Source organism: Lissotriton helveticus, chromosome 3_1 (assembly GCF_964261635.1).
Source record: "Lissotriton helveticus chromosome 3_1, aLisHel1.1, whole genome shotgun sequence".
In the NCBI taxonomy this organism is placed as follows: Eukaryota; Metazoa; Chordata; class Amphibia; order Caudata; family Salamandridae; genus Lissotriton; species Lissotriton helveticus.
Window position 1 is genome coordinate 1,854,212,083 of NC_136061.1, and position 24,608 is coordinate 1,854,236,690.

Sequence of the window (24,608 nt, forward strand, 5' to 3'; positions counted from 1 at the left end):
AAATACCGATTCGGTAAAATTACCGAATTTACAAGGGGGACAGGGTGTCACTTTGACACCCTGTTGCACACCTGATTCAGGCTTGTGTGCCATGTGACACACATACATGCCCTCAGGGCATGTATTGAATATGCTACTTACCAGTATGCATCTGTTCTTGGCATGTAGGGCTGCTAACATTCATATCTTAGCATTAGATCGCCGCCTAGTGTTGGGTCCGGATGATCGCACATTGTTGTCCTGGAAGAGTCTTCGAAGTATCCTGAGATAGGTGGCTCCTCCCCTGGACTACAGTGCGCATGGGCTTCGGCTCCATCCCCAGATTGTTTTTCGCCATTGTGGCAGAAGATGGAGTGAAAAGTGTAAAGGATGTCCATGCTAATGATTGAATACAATAGTATATCTGCAGCTGCGACAGGCACCGGGGAGGAGGGTGGGCGATATGAATGTTAGCAGCCCTACATGCCAAGAACAGATGCATACTGGTAAGTAGCATATTCAGTTCGAGGCATGTGGGCTGCTAAATTCATATCTTAGCATAGAATACATAGCAGTCCCTCCATCAGCGGCGGTTGCCCGTGCCAGCTGCAGAAACTTGAAAAAGTGTCTTGAGAACAGCCTGTCCTACAGCAGCTTGCTGCTTGGAATGCACATCAACACAGTAGTGTTTTGTAAAGGTATGTGGTGTAACCCACGTGGCTGCTCTGCAAATGTCTTCTAAAGGAATGTTCCCCAGGAAAGCCATGGATGCCCCCAATTTGCGTGTGGAGTGCGCCCTTGGGGGTATCGTTAAAGTGCGCTTGGCCTTTTGATAACAGATTTGGATGCACTTAACAATCCACCTGGCTATTCCCGCTTTGGAAATAGGGTTGCCTTTGTGCTGTGCTGAGAAGGCAACAAAAAGTTGTTTTGTTTTCCTAAAGTGTTGTGTCCTGTCTATGTAGTACATCAACACCCTCCGTACGTCTAACGTATGGAGCATTCTTTCCGCCACCGTTTGTGGGTTTTGGAAGAATGCCGGCAAGTCAATAGTTTGGTTGAGATGAAACTGTGACACCACCTTCGGAAGGAATTTGGGGTTAGTACGTAGCACTACCCTATTTGGATGAATCTGAATGAATGGCTCTTGGATTGTGAGCGCTTGTAGCTCACTAACACGCCTCAGTGACGTAATAGCAATCAGGAAAGCTACTTTCCACGTTAGGAACTGGAGTTCACACGAGTGCAGTGGCTCAAAGGGTGGTCCCATCAGTCTGGTGAGGACCACATTGAGGTTCCACACCGGGGCTGGCGGTGTTCTTGGGGGAATGACTCGTTTCAGACCTTCAAGGAAAGCTTTAATGGCAGGCACTCTGAAGACAGAGAGATGCTGCCTGTTCTGAAGATAAGCTGCTATGGCGGATAGATGTATCCGAATGGAAGTGTACGCTAGATTGCACTTGTAAAGATGTAACAGATAGCAAATGATGTTAGGGATAGATGCATCTAGCGGGTTGATGTCATTGGCTGTACAGTAAATGACAAAACGCTTCCATTTTGCAGCATAGCATGCTCTGGTAGTAGGCTTCCTTGCCTCCTTGATGATGTCCATGCATTCTGGAGGTAGGTGCAGGTATCCAAACTCTAGGACTTCAGGAGCCAGATCGCCAGGTTGAGCTGTTGCGGATCTGGATGCTGAATGTCTCCATGGTTCTGCGTCAAAAGTCTGGGCGTGAGGCGCAGTCTTTGATGCGGCACCACTGAGAGTTCGAGGAACGTGGTGTACCATGCTTGGCGCGCCCACGTTGGAGCAACCAGGATGAGAGTCATCGAGTGCTGCCTTAGCTTTCTTGCCACCAGCGGTATCAGAGGGGCTGGCGGAAAAGCGTACGCAAATTTGCCTGACCAGTTCATCCATATCGCATTCCCCTGCGACTGTGGGTGAGGGAACCTGGCGGCAAAGTGTTGGCATTTTGCGTTTTCTTTTGTTGCAAACAGGTCTATCTCCGGATGACCTCACTGCTGGAAGTACGGGTGGAGTACAGATGGGTGTAACTCCCACTCGTGCATTTGATGGCTGTATCTGCTGAGCAGATCCGCCATCTGATTGTCCTTGCCCGGGAGGTGTTCTGCCATGAGGAAGATGTTCCTCTGAATGGCCCACCGCCACATGCCCTGAGCCAGATGAGACAGCTGTGGCGAGTGGGTGCCCCCCTGCTTTTGAATGTAGTACATCGCGGTCATGTTGTCCGTCCGGACTAACACTACCTTGTTGCACAGATGTACAATGAAGGACTTGAGCGCCATGAAGATTGCCATCAGTTCCAGATAGTTGATGTGCATCTTCTGTTGCTGCGTCGTCCATAGTCCCTGCACCGTGTAAGTGAGCAGATGAGCTCCCCATCCCTGGAGAGATGCGTCCGTTGTCAGGGTAATCTGTGGCACTGGCTCCTGGAACAGTCGGCCCTTGCAAAGGTTGTGTGGAGTCCACCAATGGAGAGAGTCGTATGCCCGACTGGTAACCAACACTAGGTCTGTTAATTGGCCCTGAGCCTGTGTCCACTGATTTGCTAAGCACTCTTGGAGCGGGCGCATATGCAACCGTGCGTGAGGGACTATGAAGATGCAGGAGGCCATCATGCCTATCAACTGCATGAACACTCTCGCTGGAAGTGAGTGTTGTGGTCTGAATTTCCGGATCAGAGACTGCATGCTGTCTATCCTGACTAGGTTTGGTTGAGCCATGGCCGTCAGGGTATTGATCGTCGCACCTAGAAACTGCCGGACATGTGCCGGCTGAAGATGCGACTTCGGGTAGTTCAACGAGAAACCTAGATCGTGAAGGAGGTGAATGGTAGTCGACATGTCCGCGGCGCACTGTTGTTCCGACTTGGCTTGAACGAGCCAGTCGTCCAGGTAGGGGTAGACATGGATGTTCTGCCTCCTGAGGTGCGCCGCTACTGTCGCCAGACACTTGGTAAACACTCTTGGGGCTGTGGTCACTCCGAAGGGTAGGACCTTGAACTGATAATGCCTGCCTTGGATAGTGAACCTGAGGTATTTTCTGTGGGACGGGTGTAGTGGTATGTGGAAATAAGCATCCTTGAGGTCTAAGGTTGCTAAGAAGTCCCCTTGGTTTAACAAGGGAAGAATCTGTTGCAGTGTGAGCATATGGAAATGTTCTGACAGTATGTACAGGTTGAGGGGACGTAGATCTAGAATGGGTCTGAGAGATCCGTCCTTCTTCGGAATAAGGAAGTACAGGGAATATACCCCTGTGCCTTCCTCCTCCACTGGCACGAGCTCGATTGCGCCTTTTTGCAGCATCACCACTACTTCCTGCTGCAATAAGTGCAAGTGCTCTGCGGACATAGGCCGTTGCCTTGGTGGAATGTTGGGTGGAGTGGATTTTAACTCTAGACAATAACCGTACTGGACAAGTTGTCGCACCCACCTGTCTGTGGTGATGTTTCTCCAGACGGGCAGGAACTGCTGTAGTCTCCCCCCGACAGGTGTTAAGTGGTCGGGGGGCAGTGACAGAGAGTCACTGTTTGCTTGGGGCAGAGGAGCGGGAGTTGTTGTTCCCTCTGCCACGTCCTCTGGTGCTGTTTCCTCGGTAACCCCCCTTGTTCTGTTTGGGGTACGAGGATTGTGCTCCACCTCTAGAGAATTGTGATTGTTGACCCATTTGTCCTCTGGTGACTCCACGTGCACCTGAGCGACGAAAATTGTTGCCACGAAACTGTTGCGATTGTAGGGCCCCCATAGACTTAGCAGTTTCGGTGTCTTTCTTAATTTTTTCTAGGGTGGTGTCAACATCTGGACCAAACAGTCTATCAGGATTGACTGGCTGATTAAGTATGGTTGTTTGAATGTCAGGTTTAAACCCCGATATGCGGAGCCACGCCTGTCGTCTCAGCATGACGCTAGTGTTAATGGCCCTAGCTGCTGTGTCTGCGGCATCAAGTGCACACTTTATGGCTGCGTTGGAGATCAGTTTTCCCTCTTCTATAAGCAGTTTGGTGCCCTCTTGAAACTGCGAAGGCAGGTGTTCTAAAACCCGCTCTAGGGTGTCGTAATGCGCCCTATCATAACGTGCCAAGAGTGCCTGTGTATTTGCAATACGCCAAAAATTGGCAGCCTGTGCAGCTACTCTTTTGCCTCCTGCCTCTAGCACTTTGGACTCCTTATCCGGGGAGGAGATTCACCCGTTGTTTGGGAGTTGGCCCTTTTGCGGGCATTTGCGACCACCAGGGAGTCAAGCGGCAACTGTCCCCGAATGTATGCAGGGTCTGCAGGTGCTGGTTTGTACTTTTTTTCGATACGTGGATTGACCACCCTCGCCCTGGAAGGTTCTTTAAAGATGTCCGCAGCATGTTTGAGGACCCCTTTGAGCATAGGCAGTGTCTTTATTGTCCGTTCAGAGACTGAAAAAGTGTCAAATAGAAAGTCTTCTTCTACTGGGTCAGCATGCATGTCCACATCATGATTAGCAGCTGCCCTTTCAATGAGTGCATGAAAACCTGCAGAATCTTCTGTTGGGGATGCACGTGCACTGAAAGGCTGTGGGTCTTGCCCCACATCTTGTGTGCCTTGGTCACCAATGTCATCATATGAATCCGGCTGTGCATCTGGTTCATGGATGGGGAAAGTGTATTGGTCATCTTCATCATATCCCTCACCCTCAGAGTGTTCTGGGGAAGGAGTTGGGCTCCTTCTTGGAGGAGGCTGGATAGGTTCCATGAGGCGTGAAGCGTCCTGAGGAAGCCTTTTCTTCTTCAGGGGGATGACATAGGAGTCCACTGGCTGTGAAGTGATCCTCCTTTTGTAAAGGGTCAATTTGCCCGTGTCTGCGTCGATAAAACGCTCAGAATCCTCTTCTGAGTCGAGTACCCGACTTGAAAGTGCCCCTGCCGTTGAAGAATCCGACTTCCTTGGCGTCGATTTCGTTGAAAAGGCCTTCGGCGCCTCTTTTGGCGGCAGAAGGAAGAAAAGTTTACCCGCAGGCTTCACCGGAATGTCCATCGGCTTCTGTGGCGATGGCATCGGAGCCGACGTAGCAGAGGCTTTCTCCCTGATTCTTTGTAGTGAAGAGGCGATGGGGGACGCGTCACTTACAGTGGCCTTTGGCGCCGACGAGGAGGTCTTGACCTTGCCCTCGGATCCGACGTCCTGTTGGCCCTTCTGAGTTTTGGACGATGATGCCGCAGCCGCCGACCCAGAGTCCTTGGACCGATGCGCAGATGTGCCAGCCTTCGATCCGTGAGATTTTGTTGGCTCCGTCTCCACCACGCGTCCGACTAACGAAGTCCCTGTCGGAACCGGAGCCGTGTCGCTGGCTTTGGCGGGCTTGGACGGCGTCGCAGCGGTTGACCCGTGCCGACCACCCTTCTTAGAGGACCCCTCCTCTGGCGCCGATTTCGACACTGTGGAATCGACAGATTTCTTCGACTTCTGTGGACCGGAGGCCGACGGAGTCGATGAGGCAGCGGGTTTAGTCGTTTTTGGTGGTACGGCCGCCATCTTAGGGACGCTCGAATCCATAAGTTTCGGTTTCGATTTTGGGTCGGCCATTTTAGGTGTAGTCGATACCGTAGGTTTCAGTTTCGGTTTCGATACGGGCTGCGTAGCAAGTATGTCCGTGGCCGGGCCTGAAGGCGGGGCCGTGGCTTGCGGTACGGGGTCTTGGGTAAGGCCGACAGGCGATCCCGTGACCCGATCTTGATCTTCGTAACCTTCGGGGCATAGCTCGTCCCCTGAGCTATCTTCCGCGGCCCCATAAACCTCTTCGACGTCCCCTACATCGTCGACGTATTCAAGGCCTTGACCCACGACTCCGTCGCCGTCTTCCGGATCTGCCTCGACCTCCGTCTCGGGCGGGGAGATTTGAAGATGATGGCTCTGGTCCTCCTCTTCTTGGTCGCCGAAGAGGTTTTCTGGATTCGGGGCCGCTTGTCTGGCCTCAAGGCGCACCGCGCGCCGAAGCTTGAGTGTCTTCTTTGACCTGAACCTTGCGCAGGCCATGCAGTTGTCTTCGTTATGGTCTGGTGAAAGGCATTTGTTACAGACCGGGTGCACGTCTATATGTGGGTATTTGGACCCACAGAGCGGACAGAACTTAAACGGACTCCGCTCCATGCTGGAAAGTTGCGGTAGTGTCGCGATGAGAAGGCCTCGATGTCCGAAGAGTGAAGTACTCCGCTGATTCCGACTCCAAGAGACGGAAGAACTCGAGACCGTGCGCAAACAATACAGACGCAAAGAATACAAGGCCTTTTGGCCGTAAAAAGTTAGTTTTTCTCGGTTCCGACAGAGAGACGTCGAGACCGCATCCGAACCCAATGGCGGAAAAAAACAATCTGCGGATGGAGCCGATGCCCATGCGCACTGTAGTCCAGGGGAGGAGCCACCTATCTCAGGATACTTCGAAGTCTCTTCCAGGACAACAATGTGCGATCATCCGGACCCAACACTAGGCGGCGATCTAATGCTAAGATATGAATTTAGCAGCCCACATGCCTCGAACATGTGCCATATGGCACAGGTGTACATGCACAGATGTGCATGTACACAGAAATTCGTTATTTACCATGCAATAGTATTACATGGTAAATAACGAATTCTTAGGGGACTGTGGCACTGTTTCCAGTGCCACCTACATATGGATTGACACATTCGGTAAATATACCGATTCGGTATTTTACAGAATCAGTACATTTACCGAATCCATAAATTTACCGATTCTGTAAAATATAGGCCCCCTACAGCTCAATCACCAAATACCGGTCGGTAACGGCCGAAATCGGCCGTTACCGACCGGTATTTGGTGACCTACATCTGGCCCCAAGTGTCTCCATGGTCTGTAACAATGTAGCAACCAGCTCAAAAGAATCACGAGTACCCAAGTGGTGGTATCATTACAGAGGTAATATTCAAATTAGGTGCAAGGCTTTAGTGACAGTGCCAGCCTATGAGAATTTGGCCTGACACTGATTGGAAGTGTATTTGAATTTACAGATGAATTGAACCTTTCTTTGCAATTAGCCCTTGTGAATTATTTATTGATTTCGCACCAAGTGAGCTTGGACAGGAGTGTTCTACCTTCAGAACATATAATTACCTTACCCAGGCTTGCGTGCGGAAGAGCTATAACATTTACAATAAAGATTTCTGGAGCCAAATTTTGCTTCTGTAATCCTGATAGCCTGTTCCCACGTTTTCTGCATGCCCTCAAAATATTACTGTATCTCCCAAACATGCCATTGCGTACACCTAATTTCTTATTATTTCAGTTTACAATCTGGAAACATCTGCATTATTTTAGCACTTTTTTAAAATTGTACTTTTTTCTATAATCTTCTTCCTTTACAATAGAAGCATTGTGCATGGCTACATGTTATCAAGGAACGTGAGTAAGTCGAATTGGTGGCTTTAAAGGAGTTCTGTAAGTGGCTAGGCTGAATAAAAAAAAATAACGTTGCCCCCACCTTGGGTTAGGTCAACAAGACATTAAGGTTACTCTTAGGTTTAGTGGTCTTGGCGAAGAATGTAACATCTCACACAAGTTGACATATGGAGGCACAAACATGGACAACAGCTAACGTACTCACAAACAAACTCAGAAGCATAAAACCACATACAATAGCCTCTCCTCCCCGCCTCTTGCTGGAATTTACCTGCTGGTAGTAGATGTAGGCTAGGATTCCTGCCAGGATCTCCAGCAAGAATATACACAGCAGCAAAATGAAGTACTGTAAAACAAGAAAGACATGCGGCCGGTCACCACTTGAAATGAATATTTATGCTTACTATTAAGGTTTTATGTTTTTTAAAGAATGCAATTCACGGACTTTGCAGCAAATATCTCAGCATTGAGGTCCAACACAGGTGTATCTTTGGGAGCCTGATACTAGTAGAGCTTCAGGATTAAGGGCTGCTAAAATCTCAAAATATCTTTATTCGATTCAGACAAAGTGAATCATAAAAGAATACATATGTTTAAAATTACTTAAAACATATGTACATATAAAATTCACTGGTCTAAAATAAAATAAAAAAAATAAAAAGTTAAAAAGTGCAGTTCACATTGCAGCCAGGAATCATGAATCAACACATTGCTACTATAGCTTTCCTTCTTACTTGAGTCGCCCTAAGAAATCTTGAAAGTACCACACTCGTGCACAGGCTTGGAAGCAGTTGCAAGTATAGAAAAGCCGGCCTGCATTGTTTAAAATGTAGTGATTTCAATAAAGGTATGATAAAAGAACTTCTCAGATCCTTGTAAAATTTACAAAAAAAGAGAAATGTGCATAGTTGATTGGTTTGATACATTATCACATTGGCAACGTGATAAAACTTTTAACCAGTCATTGGGATTTGGAAAACTTATCAAGCGGTGGAAAATATTAAATCTAAAACGAGTTAAAACAAATCGATGTTGGGCACTGAGAACATTAAAAAGGTATGGTTGCATGGAGAAGGTAGTCAAGACCATTTGGTTGTATTTCACAGTTGGTTTACCCAGTTCCACGCATAATCGCAGTTCCGGCAGATGGTTTGGAGACTCTGTTTTTAATCCTTTCCTCAAGATGTTTAACAAGGATTCTGGATGCTCACAGAATTCCAAACGGCCCATATCTGTCAAGGAATTCTTAATAAACTGTAGCCAGGGGATCTTTAGGGCCATTTCAGAGTCATAGCGGTCCTTGACTATGGCACGATTCAAGTCCATATGTTCGGAGGTTCATATTTTGCGCCATAGCAAGAGTGGTTGAGTCCTTACCAGATCTATTAGGTAATTAGTCCCCAGCTCCGAGTGAAATGCAAAACTTGAGCAACTCGAGGGAAGTGCCAAAAGGTTTTAAAAAAACGCATTTTCCACCGCCTGTAATGATTCAAAATTTGCATGACCCCAAATGGCCGAGCCATACATTGCAATAGTTCTACACTTAGCATAGTAAATAGATAACATTTCTTTAAGTAGTATGTTTCCCAGTTTTCTAGCAAAATTGTGTAGTGCTGCAATAGATCTTTAAAATTGTAATCTTCTGGATTCAATTGTACTTTTCCATGTACCTTAACTATCAAATAAAATACCCAAATAGGAAAAGGTTTGCGTTTGGGGTAACATTTCATTTCCTAGATATATATATTCCGACATTTCGATCCTCCCCCACCCAATTTCATAACAAATGTCTTGTTTGTGCTAATTCGGAGCCCTAGATTTTACATAAACATGGTAAATTCGTCAATTAGACGTTGCAGAGCTATATGAGTGCGAGCCATGAGGACGGCATCGTCTGCGTAAAGTAAACCGGAACTGGTCGCTGTTTTACTTGTGGCATGTCAGCACACGAACTAGCCAAAGTGTTACCCAAATTGTTTATATAAAGATTGAATAAAAAAGGTGCGAGCACATACCGCTGACGGACCCCCTTTTCTATTCTGAATGGGGGTGTACAATCTCCTTTAATGCCAAACCGTACCCTTGAATTGCTGTTCGAGAGCTTTAGGATTAAGGGCTGCTTTTAGAAGATCCACGTAGATTTTGGGTATGCCAGACAGTAGGGAGGATCCATAGTCAAGCCTAAGAATGAAAGATTGCACTATGGGCTTAGAGTGATCAGCAAGGACCAGAGGCCTATTTTCCTGAGGAATTGGATTTACTAATGTGCTACTTTAGTTAGAATGTTTATGCGTGAGTGTAGGCTTAGATTTGCATCTCAGATAAAGCTCAATGAATTAGAATGGTGCACCCCAACAAACCTGTAGTCGAGCAATTTTGAGACAGCAAGTGAGGCTTAGACTGGGATGTTAATGTGGGATGGAAAGAGTTTAAGGAATTCAATCTGTAGGGAGTACAGTTAAAGATGGTGAAGTGCCATTCATGATATTATATACCCCATGTTTTTTTACTAGATCTGCTCTGTCCTTCAGAGACGTGACTTTCAAATACAAATCAGTCATTGGCATACAGATGAAAGGCAATTTTAGCATGTTAGTGGTTATACAAGAGGATGCATGCTCCAGTTTAAACATTTTAAAATTAAATAAAATCACATTTGTATTGCATATGTTTTTGATGACTGCCATAGTAAATCTATCAGAGCATGGCCAGAGGATATCATTTTTTGCTCTCGATCACCTTTCTCACCCAGATATGTAGTAAAGAGTGGGGATGCTCCGGTTTAAAACAATCATAGAAGCAACTCCTATCTCTACCTCCTACCTCCACAACAATACTGTGCATCTGTCCTTGATGGGCCTGGTGATCCTACGCGGACACCTTTGCCACATCATTCAGGCCACCACCTATAAAAGGTGACATCTTGCCATTCAACATAAGCACTTCTATGGGAAAGCACTGCAGCTTTCTTCAACTAAGTTCATACTTTTCTTACACAAGGCATCTTTCCTCACACACTACTACATGAATAATCCTAACAGTTTCAAGCAAAGCGATCTCATCAGCTGACGTATCACACATCTGACATTCCTCAGGAAGCGGACTGAGAAAGCCGACAACACCTGCCTACTAGTCCAAATTGAAGCACCCACCTCTCATTGGAGAACCAGTCCTCATTTGGATCATCCTCCAGCTAAGAGACTTCAATCATCCAAGTTGTAAATGAAACACCTCATATCAAAGAAAGGGTTGACCACTGGCTTTCAGTCCCACTTGATTGCTTATTCAACCTGGTCTCTCATCACGCTCCGACACCCGGCTTATAACACGCATAGGATTCGTACGGCACTAGAGTTTTTTCTCCTACCTTTCCAATAGACAAAAGCCTGTTTCTCAGCACCTAACTCAAGCTGAAACAGACTAAAATCGAATTCATTTTCACAGACAACAGCACAATACAAGCACTAATCCAACAGCACAATACAAGCACTAATCCAAGATGTCTCTCATACATGGATCTGGACAGATTCATTCCCAACTCTCTACAGGCAACACATCACCCAGATTAATTTCAAAAAGGGCTTTTCCTTTAAAACCTGCCTTGCCCAGAAAGCAATACAACGCGGTATCAGCACACTCTTCTACAAATAATAAAGCTGTACTTTGCGGCATAGGACTTTGGAAGTATTGTCCAAGCATTGGCCCTCTCTGAGAAGGACACTGGCCGGCACCTCAACTCTACGAAGTCCCAACTGAAGAGCATCTTAAACAATATCATCTTTTTAAGGTGTTAAAGACTTGTGATAACATCTCTCCCACATGGGTAGAACTCCAGGGCCTACACAGGGAGGTCCGATTCATCTTAAATAACTGCTACATCACAAATGGCAGGAAGGACGAGGTTACAGGGTCAAAACGCAGAATAACTCACGAGTCAACGCAACTAGAAGAACGAGATTAGTCGATTTGTATTCAAGATATGCAACCAAAAATACAAGGAGACAAGCTCCTTCAAGCTCCCTAATCACCATCAAAAATAACATCTCAATTCAGGTCATGCATACCACAACACTTCTGCAGTTCAGAAAATAGATACTTACCCCTTGAAAGCCACCTGAAAAGGCGACCGAAAACGATTCCTTCAACTTCAAACAGTACCTTCATATGCATAATCTTGAATGGCTTCTCAACACAACATGCAATCTTATCTTTAAGGGTTTGCTAGTTATCCACTTGAATACACTTCATAGCTTCCTGACAAAACATATGTGCAAATAGAAATTGTGAAACATACTCGCCCTGCTGCGTACTGGCTATCCTGGTGGACAACATCTGCCTTCACTAGGCAATTATACGAAAATCGGAAAAGTGAATCGGTATGGACACGTGGGTAAATGTACAAGAAATGCCAGAAGAATGCAGTTTAAATATTTGGTTTGAAGATTCGCTCTCCAAATCACTTTATCTCCTTGACCCTCATTCCCTTATCTGCAGCAACTGAAAGTGTTTAAAAATAGGTTATATACAAATATTAAATCAGGATATACTGTAAAATGTGGACTGGAGCCTATCTTAGTCAATAATGTTAGAGGGTGATAACCTGATATTTCCCAACAAGCAACAGGGGGTCCCCAGCTAAAAAGGACAGGAGGCAGGCTATGCCCGCATAGGTGGGATAATCGGCTGGGATAGAGGAGTAGTTGTGAGTTATTTGGCCAGTTACATGGTGGCCTTAAAATATGGATAGAGACATAAGCCACAGTACATGTTAACACAGCAACTAAATAGATGGGAGCAGTGTTGTATGCATAAGGATACCTGCAGTTGTGTCTAATGAGTAATGTTGTCGTGGTGCAATGTGTGAGTTTAAACTTATCTTTTTTCTTTTTTCATTTCCATCTTTATTTCGACAATGTTGCCATAAAAGAAATACATTTGATTGAACAATTTAAAAAAGGAATTCATACATTACATCCAAATACACTGTAAAAATATAATCTAAAATCTAAGTCATCAAATATCACATAACCAGGAAGTTATTTCATCACAGCGTAAAAAAATGACAATATAGATAAATGAGCGCATAGTCAGCTAAAAACCCCTGCCAAACTAAAATCGGAGAACAAGCCCCCTAGCATCAGTGCACTTATTTCTGCAGGACCCTATTTCAAACAGAGTTCACATGTTTCGTTCTAATTGCAGGACCCTATTTCAAACAGAGTTCACATGTTTCCTTCTAATTGCCCACATGGCTGCTAAAAATTTTGTTAGAGCGAAAACAGAGGTGAAAGATCCGTTTTAAATATTCTATATGCATGCAGACAATACATGATCCCCAGATTTTTGCACAGTGGAATAATCCACTTCTTTCTGACTTTTGGATAGCAAGGGCAAAAAAATATGACGTGTAATTAATTTTCAAGCTCCGAAGTGCATCCAGGGCAGTTTTTGAGTGACGATGGACACCACTTACTAGTAAAATCTCTAATTGGCAGAGAACCATGTCTCCATTGAAAAAACAGCTTCCTGGCAACAACTGGACTAACATCATCGAAAACAGACTCAAATTTATAACAGTCTTTAATCATTAAAAACGTGGCGGACAGAGTACCAATTTTGGCGTTCACTAGACAGGCAGTTAAGTTGGTTTCAAGGTACAAATTGGCCAGATGCTTGCGCGATATATTAGTGCAAGCATGGTCCGGGTCAGACCACATAGACGCAAGACCTAGTCTCTCAAATTCCTCTCTTATATATTTTAGCCATGGTAGTTTCCGAGCGTTCGGGAGTCTTAGAACATCCGACAGCTCTTGCCTAAAGGTCATTAACTCAGGGGTAACCCAGAGTCTCCTCCAGAACGTTAGAGGTTTGAGGCCCAATTCTTCATTGATGGGTCTAAGGCCCAGGTCTAGCCTGAGCGGCCACAGCTTCCGACGTGGGACTAAGTCGAAAGCCGCACGAAGGTCCACAAAGACGGTGTAGAGTGAGCCGCCCTTGATCCCAACAGTTTTCCAATATAGCAGGGTTAAACGAAAGATCTGCGCCGTAGTGGATACCTTCTTTCTAAAGCCCGCTTGATATGGGCTTAAGATGTCAAATTCCTCCATCCAATCTAAGAGGCGGTCTAGGATCAGCCTCGAGAATAGCTTTTGCGAGACATCAATAAGGCTGATCGGCCTGTAGTTGGCTGGGAGCAGAGGAGAGCCCTTCTTGAAGATAGGGACTATCTCTGCTCCCAGCCAAGTACTAGGGACCGCCATGCCTCCCAGAATGGCATTGAAAATTACCGCTAGGTAGGGGGCCCAGACCCTGGGTTCATGCTTAAAAAGATCGCCAGGCACCCTATCCAGCCCAGGGGCTTTACCAAGCGGGAGTTTAGATATAGCAGCCCTCACTTCTCCCTCTGTAAATTCAGGCTCGGGCATTTCTGAATTAGAGCGAAGAGCTAACCCATCTAGTGCCAGGTCCTCAATGAGATTTTCCCCCTGGTACAGAGTGTGAAAATGTTCTTCCCACACTTCCGCAGAGATGTTAGGGGCTACAGCCGATACAGGGTCAGCCGACCCCATGTTCACAGTCAGCCAGAACTTCCGAGCATCTCTTGTTGACAGAGCCGCTGTTAGGTTTGCCCAGTTCTCATTACCCCACTCGACCTTGGCATGGTGGATTAGCTGGCGATATGCTACCCTCCTTTGCTTCATCAGTGCCTTGTTATTAATTTTGTTTGAGAGCCTCAAGGAGTTCAGTTTTGACCATTCTACAAGCCTTATTATACCAAGTCGGTTTGTTCCCGGCTCTTTTCCCTCTTAAGAATCTCAGCTAAACTATTAACTAGGTTCTTATTCAACTCTCCTAACTTAGCATGTACTTCATGCAGGGGGTATTGCAGATTTAGGGCACAAGTTGCCTCCAAAACCAGAATTTCCCGGGCGTACAGCTCTGCCACTAGTTCCGGATGGGTAACCAATTTGTCTCATCTAACCCTACGCCTGTTGTTTGATAGAAGAGCCCTGTTGCCTGGGTCGCACTCTTCACTGCTACTATCCTTGGGAATACCTGGGGATAGAAAGTCTAAGATCAACGCATTGTGATCACTTTCACCCCTAGGTACCACCCTAAAATCAAGGGCCTTTTGCCAAGCACAGTACTTATCTGGTTGTGTTGCTGAGGTGGGAAATGCTTAAACTGCTGGATGTTTGGAGCAGTTTTGTGTGCATGATGGTGCAAGGAGTTATGTTGAAAGTACTTTAGGTGTGGTGCAGCTGTTCTGCTTATGAAGAATCTTGAAGAATCTGTTGGCTGTAGGGTCGTCATGTGGTAGAGAAGCATAAAGAGAGAAAATGCAATCTCTATGGTCTCAAATGCATAGATCCCAAATCAGTCCTTTAGTAGGTCACAACATTAGCAAACGGAGTGAATTAATAGCCTCAAATGGGTTGCCGTAATTTTGATTGTTGTTCATTCAAAAAAGAAAGAAACTAGATATGCAGGACCAACCTTCTAGGCAAGGGTGTCAAAGACCCTTGCCCAAAGAAAGCACACCTGCTCAGTAACCTCTCATCCTTCCAATGTCCTCAGCAGTGCTGGTAATCTTGCAGGGAGGCCTGGATGCACAAAAAGTTGCATGTGTAGTGTGTAGAGACTTCGGCTTGACAGTGCCAGATAGGTGCAGTGACAGACTGTCACCATAAATGAATTGCTAATTCCTCCCATGACGATCGCCCACCAAATCTCAGCATTATTGTGGGAGCTCAATAACCAAAAGAGTGTTAAAACATGCCCCCAACCTCATACTGCTAATCCCTCGTCAACCAGCTTCAATATCGAATGCACTAGAATAGGTGGTTTAGAAAACGCCATCAAATGATGGAGACTCATAGTCTCATACTCGTGGATTCATCGGAGAATGGTACTTTTTCCATCCACCAATATACAGCAACCCTACGGACACAGTAAGCAGGCTACTGATTCTTTTCTGGAAGACTATGGAATTTTTTGAGCTTTCCTACTATTTTCAGAAAGCTGCAAATGAAATTTCTAAAAGGATATAGGCAGATACCGGAGCAGAAGGGTATTTGCCAGCAACCTTCTGAAGGCAAATATACAGACATAAACGTGTGCACGTACATGCCCACTGATCTCTTTACACCACGCAGTCTCTCTCACTGGAACACCCGAACGACAAAAGCAAGATTCAATGTCCTTCGATTCGTCACTGGCAGGCAACGGAGCATGTATACAATGTGGAGCACTGATTAGCTATTGTTAAGATCAGGGCATGAAGGGGATAAGGACAGTAATGGAACATATATATATACACATACATATATATATATACATACATATATATACACACACACATATATATAACCTACTGGCGGTCGCCAGTAGGTAGTTATAGTTAGGACCTAGTTGCCATAGGAAATCCGCAACATTCTATTGAGAATAATAATGGTGCCGGTGGACGAATTTTCGCGAATTTCTCAAATTAGATGGCCCGCTCCGCTCCGCTCCTTTCCTGAAAGTTTGGGGAGGGGATTCGTCAAGCGGGGGCCGAGATAAAAGGGGGTCCCAAAACGTGTTTTCCCCATGTTAATTTCCATAGGGCGGTTGGACTCACTTTTAGCCCGAACGGCTGAATGGATTTCCACCAAACTTGGCAAAATTGTAGAGACTGGTAGCCCGATGTGCCTTTGCTATGTCTCAAGATATGTGCTCCAGTGGATTTTGAGTAATTTATGTTAAAAAAAATATATATATATCTATAAGCGCGCCCCGGTACGCACACCGGGGCGCGTACCAGCGCGCTACGCGAGTTCGCGAGCGGAAAGCTGATTGGCTCTCGGGTGTCTGTCAACATTCCAAACAGTCCGGAGCGGCCGCCATCTTGTGTCTCGGTAGGATTGAGACACAAGAGGTGGCAAAAACAAAGGGGGAAATGGCCAAAAGGGGGCAGGGTATACCCCCCTGGGTTTGATGTGGGGGCCATAAAAGGGCCCCGCGGGGCAATTTTTTTTTTTTCTCGATTTACGCGGGGGGAGCGCCCGGTACGCGCACCGGGGAGCGTACCGGGGAGCATACCATGGGGAAAAAAGAATGACAGAGTTTTCAAAAAATGAGGCATTTTTTTTATAAATTGGAGGTAGTTCTAAAAAGAACTGTTTTTTTTAATTCTTTTTGTTGTTTTACATTTTTTTTTGAACATTTTTTACTTTTTTTGGCTTTATGAACAATTTTATATTTTTTTGTATTTTTTATGGGGACAAACAAAAAACAGGGAATTGTAAACGGCTCAACTGGAGCAGGAAAAAATTAAGGTTTTTTTCTGCAGATATGGTTATCTCCTGCACAGTTGATAAGGTTTATACTTTTTTCGCCATACGTAATTGTAGTCCCACAATAGATACAAACAATTTTATAACGTCCAAACTTAGTTTGAATGTTTGGGACCATCTCCCTTGCCTCTGGACCCGATGGAGTGGGTTCTTTGCTTGTTGAGGTTCTGGAAGAAGATTGGGGAAGGTTTCTGGCCAGTTCTCTCACCTCCGCCGCGGAATAGTTGTTAGGATGCCTGCGTTGCATGTGGCGAATCATGGTGTAATTACCAAAAGAATATGTTTTTGTAGGGTTCCCCCTGGAAAGTTCACAGCCACAGATCAGACATGTCACTTTTACCGCATTGACTTTCTTCTGGCCTCCTGGGAATTTAAAAAACTCGGTGGCGGTCGTTCGCGGCAAACGGGACGCTCACCGGTACGCGCACCGGGGCGCGCCGCCACTGCGCTTACCGGCGCGCTCACCGGTATGCGCACCAGGGCAAAAAAAAAAAGGGAAAAATATATATAAAAACAATAGTATTACATAAATATACAATATAAAATTCATTATAAAAAATATTATAATTCATACCTATAGAGATTGGCTATTAAAAAACTTTTGAAATTCACTGAAAAAAACATAGGTTTGAGGCCCTATATATAGTTAGGAATTAGCATTTACAAAACCTATGAAATTCACTGAAAAAACCATAGGTTTCACACCAGTTATAGTTAGGAATTGGCATTTAAAAAACCTATTAAATTCACTGAAAAAACCATAGGTTTCACACCAGTTATAGTTAGCTGGAAATTTTACTCGCATAAAACCATTGAAATTCCCACGTTATAGTTAGTTGGACTCACTATAACTTGCGCGTGCAATGCACTGCTGATGACGTCACATATTACATCACTCATGACATGCTCAGTGACATCACTCATGACATCACTGATGACACCATCCTTGTGATAGAGTGACAGACCTCCTTTCACTGTAATGTAACCCTTGAAACACATATTCAAAAATAGAAAACAGTAACCAATCTGGAGTGTACCCAAGGTACAGGTAACCAATTTAGAGAGGGAACAGCTAAACTGTGGTCCTGATTAGCAGGGCCACCGCCAGACTAAAGTCGATAAACCAGTGAAACACAGCAAAAAGTGGGGGTAACCATAGGAAGCAGATCCTACTCTCCAACAAGTGTCTCACTGTGTAATCAGTGGCCTATACATATAGTTTCTCCACACACACCCGCAGGAATAGCTGCTCCTCACCCTGCAACCGGTGATTGAGTGGATGTTTCATTTTCATTTCCTCTGAAAGACACCCATGGAGGAGATAGCAAGGAGCCAGTAAAATTAACGAGACTCTATGTCTGCTTTGCTACACGGAGACCTGCCCTTTGTCCTGGAGAGGTGACAGTGGCAAAGACCCCTTAACATGGGACAGGACATCTGAAAAGAGAGAGGGGCCTCGAGGTCATAAACAACAGCTAGAAGAGTTCAGAGGAAAATGGTCATCCACCCACAATACGTGAAGTGGTAGTACCTTAGGACACCAGGATTCCTTGACAAAACAGCAAAAGGACTCCTCACCACTGGCCATTGCTGCCTGCAAGGCATACTGAATTGCTTCCACACACTAGTTTCAGTCTTACTCTTTGCCTTTCCCCTGCTCAACCACAACTCCATTAGCGCAGCTTTGTCAGCAGGAGTCTCTCGCCAGATGAGGCTAGCAGTCCCTATAAATAGCTTGACCTGATAACATCTGACTCGCCATGCCCGCCTCCCCTGCCTCAAAGCTCTATATTGCTCTTCCTCGTGTGCTGCTTTTCCCTAGGGGTGGGCGGTAAACTACACTCCTTCAGTTTACCTGCTCCGCTTGGAGCGCAGAGTTTCGGAACAACTGCCAACTGCAGCAAGGCAAAGTTTCTTGCGCGTTATCTGCCAACGGAATATTTGAGAGTGAGAAAATCAAGTGCTAGACTGCCTTCTGGCGAGATTGCTCAGCACGAGCGGTCACTGCAGGTCGCTACCACTCATGTTCAAAAAGTGGTCGCTCGAGCAGAAAATCTACTTGAGCACCAGAAAGAAGCACCGCCCGCTGGCACATCGCGTGGTGCAGTTCGCGCTGATTTTACAGCGCAGGTCAAGCTTCCAGTGCTAAATACCAGCACGCGCAGAGGTAAAACTCCACTGCGGAGAATCTTGTGGAGTTTTGGGGTAACTTCGTGGGGTAAACCTGCCAGTTCCACCCACCCCACATTTCACCGCCTCACCCCACCCCATTCCCGTAACTTACCCCCACTCCTCTTCCGTTGCATGGTGATGCATGCAGGAGTCTATAAAAAGACGTGCAACAGCATGCTTTTGTTTTGTTTTATCTTCTGACGGATGGTGCACAGCTTCAGAAAACAGCACTGGCAATGCCATGTGGCTTTGCAATTAGTTGTTGTTTAGTCTGCCATTCCCTGCGGACTTCCCGCCCTCTCTAAAGGACGTTGTGTACCCTGTAGAGCAACTTCCTAACATTGCTATAGTTTAGCGGCTAAGTTACAGGTCTCTCAAACGGCAATGCAAACTTCACAGCACGTTGTTGCGCTAATTCTGTGTGAGAATATATATACACCTCATGCTTTGTTCTGCAGCACGCAGGCTTCTTCTGGCATTTGTCAGAAGAGGGGTGGTGTTGAGTTAAGGAGAACTCTTCACCAATCTAGAAGTGTTATTACAGACCTTGTTAATGACAAGCAGTGACTGAAGTGGTATTCACTTGGTTCCATCACACAGCGGTTGATTGTATACTGAAGTGATGTAGCGCAGCAACTGCTAATGTGTAGAGCTTTCTGCGTACTGCAAAAGGCCAGGGGTTGTAAAAGCAACAGGTTAGAAGGGATTACTGTAGCAGTAGGAGAAAATCTCTGGGAAAAAGCAAGACGCTGGCCGGGACTTTTGTAGAGAGGTTAAAATAGAGGGGAGGAGTGTAGAGCAACAAAGAAAATGGGAGGGGGAGCAACACACCCAGTGGAAAGGAGAGGGAATGCAAATCAAAACAAGCACACAACAAAGCAGAGTGGCAAGAAAGAACACATGCATGTTCTTGGAGTGCGCAAATAAAAAGAAAAAAAGTAGTTCCCAAAAATAGGAGCAGTGAAAGGATGCAAATCAGCCAGTCAATAGGATGGTGAAAAGGGATAAACATAAGAAGGCAAGCCATTGAAGAGGAAGCTAGCAAATGAGTGCCAATAAAGTCAACCAATGGTGACCAATAAGTAGGCTCTAAGCATACTTTAAGTTTTTGGCATGGTCCACAACAGCCTTTTACTTACACACTGCTAAAAGCTGTGTGGCAGGGTGGCAGGGGAGACCTAAAAATAATGTTTTCCTTTATTTATTAGAAAAGGCAATAGGGTATCAAATAGCCGGCTACAGAATCGAGTAGCATGGGCCTTTGCTAGGCAGAGGAAGTCAGCGAAACAGTGGAGGAAATATAAATTTCTGAAATCATGCTGGGTTTGTGTCAGCTGGCAGTGAGCAGACAAAATGGGCCTGCAAGTTCTTGAATCAGTTGAAATTGGACACCAACCTGAAAGAATTTTCAGCAAAAGAAGTTGAATATATGAAGATCAGAATGTGGCAAAGAGCTCCAACAAACAGAGAGACCTGTAAAGGAGTAGTTTAGGGCCTCAACAGACTAGGCGGCCTGAACCGTCTCTGCGGTTATTTTAGGGCCTTATCAAAACGGCTTTTGGTGGGGTTGGACCATGTTAAAATTAAGCTTGCATTACTAACACACAAAATATTCACTCACACCTGTGAAATGGAATAAAGCTGGTGTGAACTGGAACATGTCTGGTTTGTGGAGCTGGAGCCATGATCTGGATCCACGCATGGCTCCAGCTCCTTGCCCAGATTGCAAGTCCCCTTCCTTCAAATAGTTACATTAGGGTGGCTCAGACAGCAGGCTGACGCACCAGAATGCCCGGCACAGCTCCCAACACATTAAACGGAAGGAGAACAACTCAAACAAAGGCTGCCAGAGCCCAGGATAATGTGATACAACCCTGCCAGTGGCAGCCCGACACCCACTCCACTCTGACCGGAGCCCAGCTGTGCGTCACATCAAGTCAAACAATGCCACAGTGCTTAGAGGCAAAACTTTGGTGCCTCAGTAAGTAGTGTAAATTTAAACCCGATATGGCCAGCATTTTTCGGCATTGAATGTGCAATTCCAGCTGTTCTGCACAACTAAAATGCGTCCCTTACTTTCTACATGGTGCACTGTAGGATCCGGAAAATAATGTTACCCAGTGTATCTCAACCTGGAAGGGATACTAGTAGCACACCAAAGTGATCTGAAGTACAGGTGGAGGGGTGCAGTGTATACATAGTGTTGGTGAGCCGGCCACTGGTTCAGCCCTCAATACAAAACAGAACACAGTTCGAATTTCAGGGTCCAATCTCAACTACATAAAACTACTTTCAAAGGCGGATTCCTGGGGAAGACACTTCCTAAACTGGGTTATGTATTCCAGAGTTTTGCACTATGAAACAATACATGGGCACGGATAAAATGGCAGTGGATATGTCTGGAAAGGGTTCAGGTTGACAGGATGGCCTTTAGTGGTTTGTATCCACAAAACGGGATCTCAGGCATTCATTATAGTAAAATTTTACTAACTCCGGTGGAAAGAAAGTTTTTTTTAATGGAAAGCCCAGTGGACTTTACACAGGGTCGCCAGTAGGCCTTGGACCTAGGACACAAAAAAACATTATATTCCTCTGATATCTGATACACAACCAACATCCTAGAAGCCTCTTCATAACAAGGTGACGTTGATTAAAACTTTAAGGAGAAAACGTGGGGCGCGTTGGATGCCCAGCCACATAGAGCCTAAAGTTCTGCTTGCATGCACTATCCGTTTTAACAAGTAGGTTGTGTGGGTTACAGACCTCATGGTAAAACGAGGGGAAAACGTGAAAAACTGCAGCAGACAGATTCTACCTACCACTCTGGGCTTTTGTCTGAACAGGAGGGTCTAGGGAGTCTGAACAACTACTCCCCAAAATATGCTGCTTGTTTACAAAGGGTGAAAAGGAATTGCGTGTTTAAGCTGTGATTGTGAAACTAATTCTGGCTTTACAGACACGAGAACACTGTGGATTTCCAAACAGCAGTTTGTGCATCAATTACCTTACCAACATCCGAAATGCTCTTAAAAAATAAATTTAAAAAAAACAGACATTACTTGCTAGATACAAATGTGCACCCCTAACCATGGCTGCATGTCCCATTAAGTACTGCAAACCAATGTAACAGAAAAAACGCAGTTTCATAATTAGTTTTTACTTTAAATCCTTTCACAAAGCAGATTTCTATCTTCGCAGCGATGCTTTACAGTTCTGAAAGTTGAGGACTGGCCAGCATAATATAAAGACGACTGCAGCATATGCTCAGCCCAATTAACGTTTTTATTGGGTTGATTTAGAAGAGAGCTGCTGGGCTGACTTAGAAGATTCACCTCCTCTCGCCTGGAGTGGATACCACCCCCATTTTATGGATGGAGATTTTTCAGGCCACTTTTAATATTATAAGGTGCTTAAATAATAGAATTACTGCATCAACTGCAACATTAATTTGCCTTGCTTGTGAAGTTTTGTGGTGGTACCATTTCTTTTTAAAAACACTCCTACCTGGATAACTATGGAAAATAAAGGACAGAAACACGTACAGGGAGGAAATGCGGCACGAAACAGGAGGAAATGACATGTTCAGTGAATTAATAAGTGGGAGGGTCAGGTAAGAACACCCCTTCAAACACATATTAATAAAGGTGTATTTCACTTTACTTAAACCCAGATTTCTGAAATTTCATACACACTTCCTTAAAACAGTTGTCAAGTGACGGGAGGTTCCGCACAAGAGAGGGGGAAAAGTAAGCAGATAAAAAAAAAGAATAAGAGTGGAAGGAAAAGAAAGCAAGGGAGGTAGAGTGGACATAGCATAAAAAACAGAGATGTGTTGGTACTTCATTTATGGGCTCACAATTTAACTACACTATACAACAATAGCCAACGTTCTGAACCAGACAAACCATCGCCTAATCCATGAGTTGTGGTGCGAAAGGGCCACTCACCGTTCTCAGAAGGTTCCTCCTCTCCTTGAAGGTAGCGCAGCAGCCCAGGATACCCGTAATCATTACTATGACCCCAGCAATGACAAGGATGTATGCGGTGGCTGCATAGGTGCTGGACGACAGCAGGCTGATATAGTCGCTCTTTTCCACGAGTGTCCAGATGCCCACGGCCATGACAGCACCACCAGCCAGCTGGAAAATAAACATCACAGGGCTAAGATAACGAGCTCAGAAAGTAGAAATAGATTATAGGAGGAGGTCTACTGATCGCAGACCATCGTCCTTTCCCAACTGTAACAAAGTGGTACACCATTATGCTTCGCTAGGCTACCACCAGAGTTGTGTACACACTAAATGTCGAGAAGAATAGCTCAAAACTTCACTTCCAGTCCCTCAATGCGTCAAGAGCGAGTTGATTTTACTTCATAAATCTGAAAACTACTACTGTTCACAATTCTTTTGTTGAAGTCTCCCATTATGTAGACTAAGCCATGTAAATGATTTGCATATCTCCTAATCTATGCATACCGTCTTGGATGAATATCCAGTCTTCCTAGGTAAGCTTTGGAGAGGGGAAAGTTTTTCTTTTACATTATGATGTGTATCTTTGGTCTACTGCAGTCAAGCCGGTGTATAAGTCCTACTTTTCACATGTCCCTACCTCATCTTTTTATCTTGGGTGCTGGCACAGCTTAGTAAGATAGATGACCCACAACGATGAGCTGCAAGAAGACACCCACTGTGTATCTAGTCCCGACCCTGGCACCAGTTTATTTATTTATTTTTATATTTTATTTTAGAGGTTTTATATAGCGCTGGCTGGACCCAGAGGTATCAGAGCGCTTTACAATTGTAACAGAAAGGTGTTTAAATACAGGTACAGTGTGTATAATTACAGAAAGTTTATTCATAAATGAGCAGTCCACATAGGATAAAGGTTTAACTAGATGAAAGAGTAAAAAACAATTGATAAACACAATGAGATATACAATATAGAGGTCGCAATTTGGTGGGAAGGTTCGATATAGTACACCTAGGAGCAGGAAGGACAAAAACGTGAAAGACAACTGAAGGTCATAAAGTGTAGTAAGAAACGGGAGGTAAAGGAGAGGCAAGGAGGGGAGGTAAGGTGATCAGATTGAAGGGGAAGGGAAGGAGAGGGGGGGCAGGAGGGGGGTCACTAGCCGTAGGCGGAGCATCTGGGTGGAGGGATGCTGAGAGGGTGAGGCCACTCGGGAGGTATTAGAAGCCCCCGTATTTATTAAGGAGAAGAAGTTAGAGTTCTTTTTTGAAGCTGGGGTGGGACGGGTTACAACGGAGGTCTGTTGGGAGGGCATTCCAAAAAAAGTGGGGCATTGCCTGAAAAGGAGCGTGACTGAGTGGAATTCTTTTTCTGAAGGGGGGGGATAAGTAGGAGGGTGTTAGAGCTTCTCAGGGATCGCGTGCAGCCTGCTTTGGTCAATTTGATAGCAAGGTATGTCGGTGTGTTTTGGTGAAGGATTTTGTGCGTAATGCAGGCGGTTTTATAAGTGGATCTGCCTTCAATGGGGAGCCATTTGAGGGTTTTGAGGGCGGGAGAGATGTGGTCAAATCGTTTGCAGTCTGTGATAAGCCTGGTCGTGAGGTTGGCACTCAAATATTAGGCAGAATTAGCAGGGTTCTCAACCTGTCCCATCTGAGGGGAGATTAGTCTCTCCAGACAGTATCTCGACACCAGGGATAGCTACCACAGAAGAATTTTGAAATGAAGTAGAAAACCCACTAGTACAG

At 45.3% G+C, this 24,608-nt stretch overlaps 1 protein-coding gene across 2 annotated transcripts in view; it reads right to left on the reverse strand.

The window, feature by feature from the left end:
• Nucleotides 1-24,608, reverse strand: part of CD151 (CD151 molecule (Raph blood group)) — a 160,019-nt gene that overhangs the window by 40,606 nt on the left and 94,805 nt on the right. For both annotated transcript variants that reach the window (XM_078682794.1, XM_078682795.1), the window contains exons 4-5: nucleotides 22,839-23,030; nucleotides 7,656-7,730 (exon numbers count right to left, since the gene is read on the reverse strand). In XM_078682794.1, coding sequence (XP_078538920.1) covers nucleotides 7,656-7,730; nucleotides 22,839-23,030 — 267 coding nt within the window. The remainder of the gene's footprint in view (nucleotides 1-7,655; nucleotides 7,731-22,838; nucleotides 23,031-24,608) is intronic.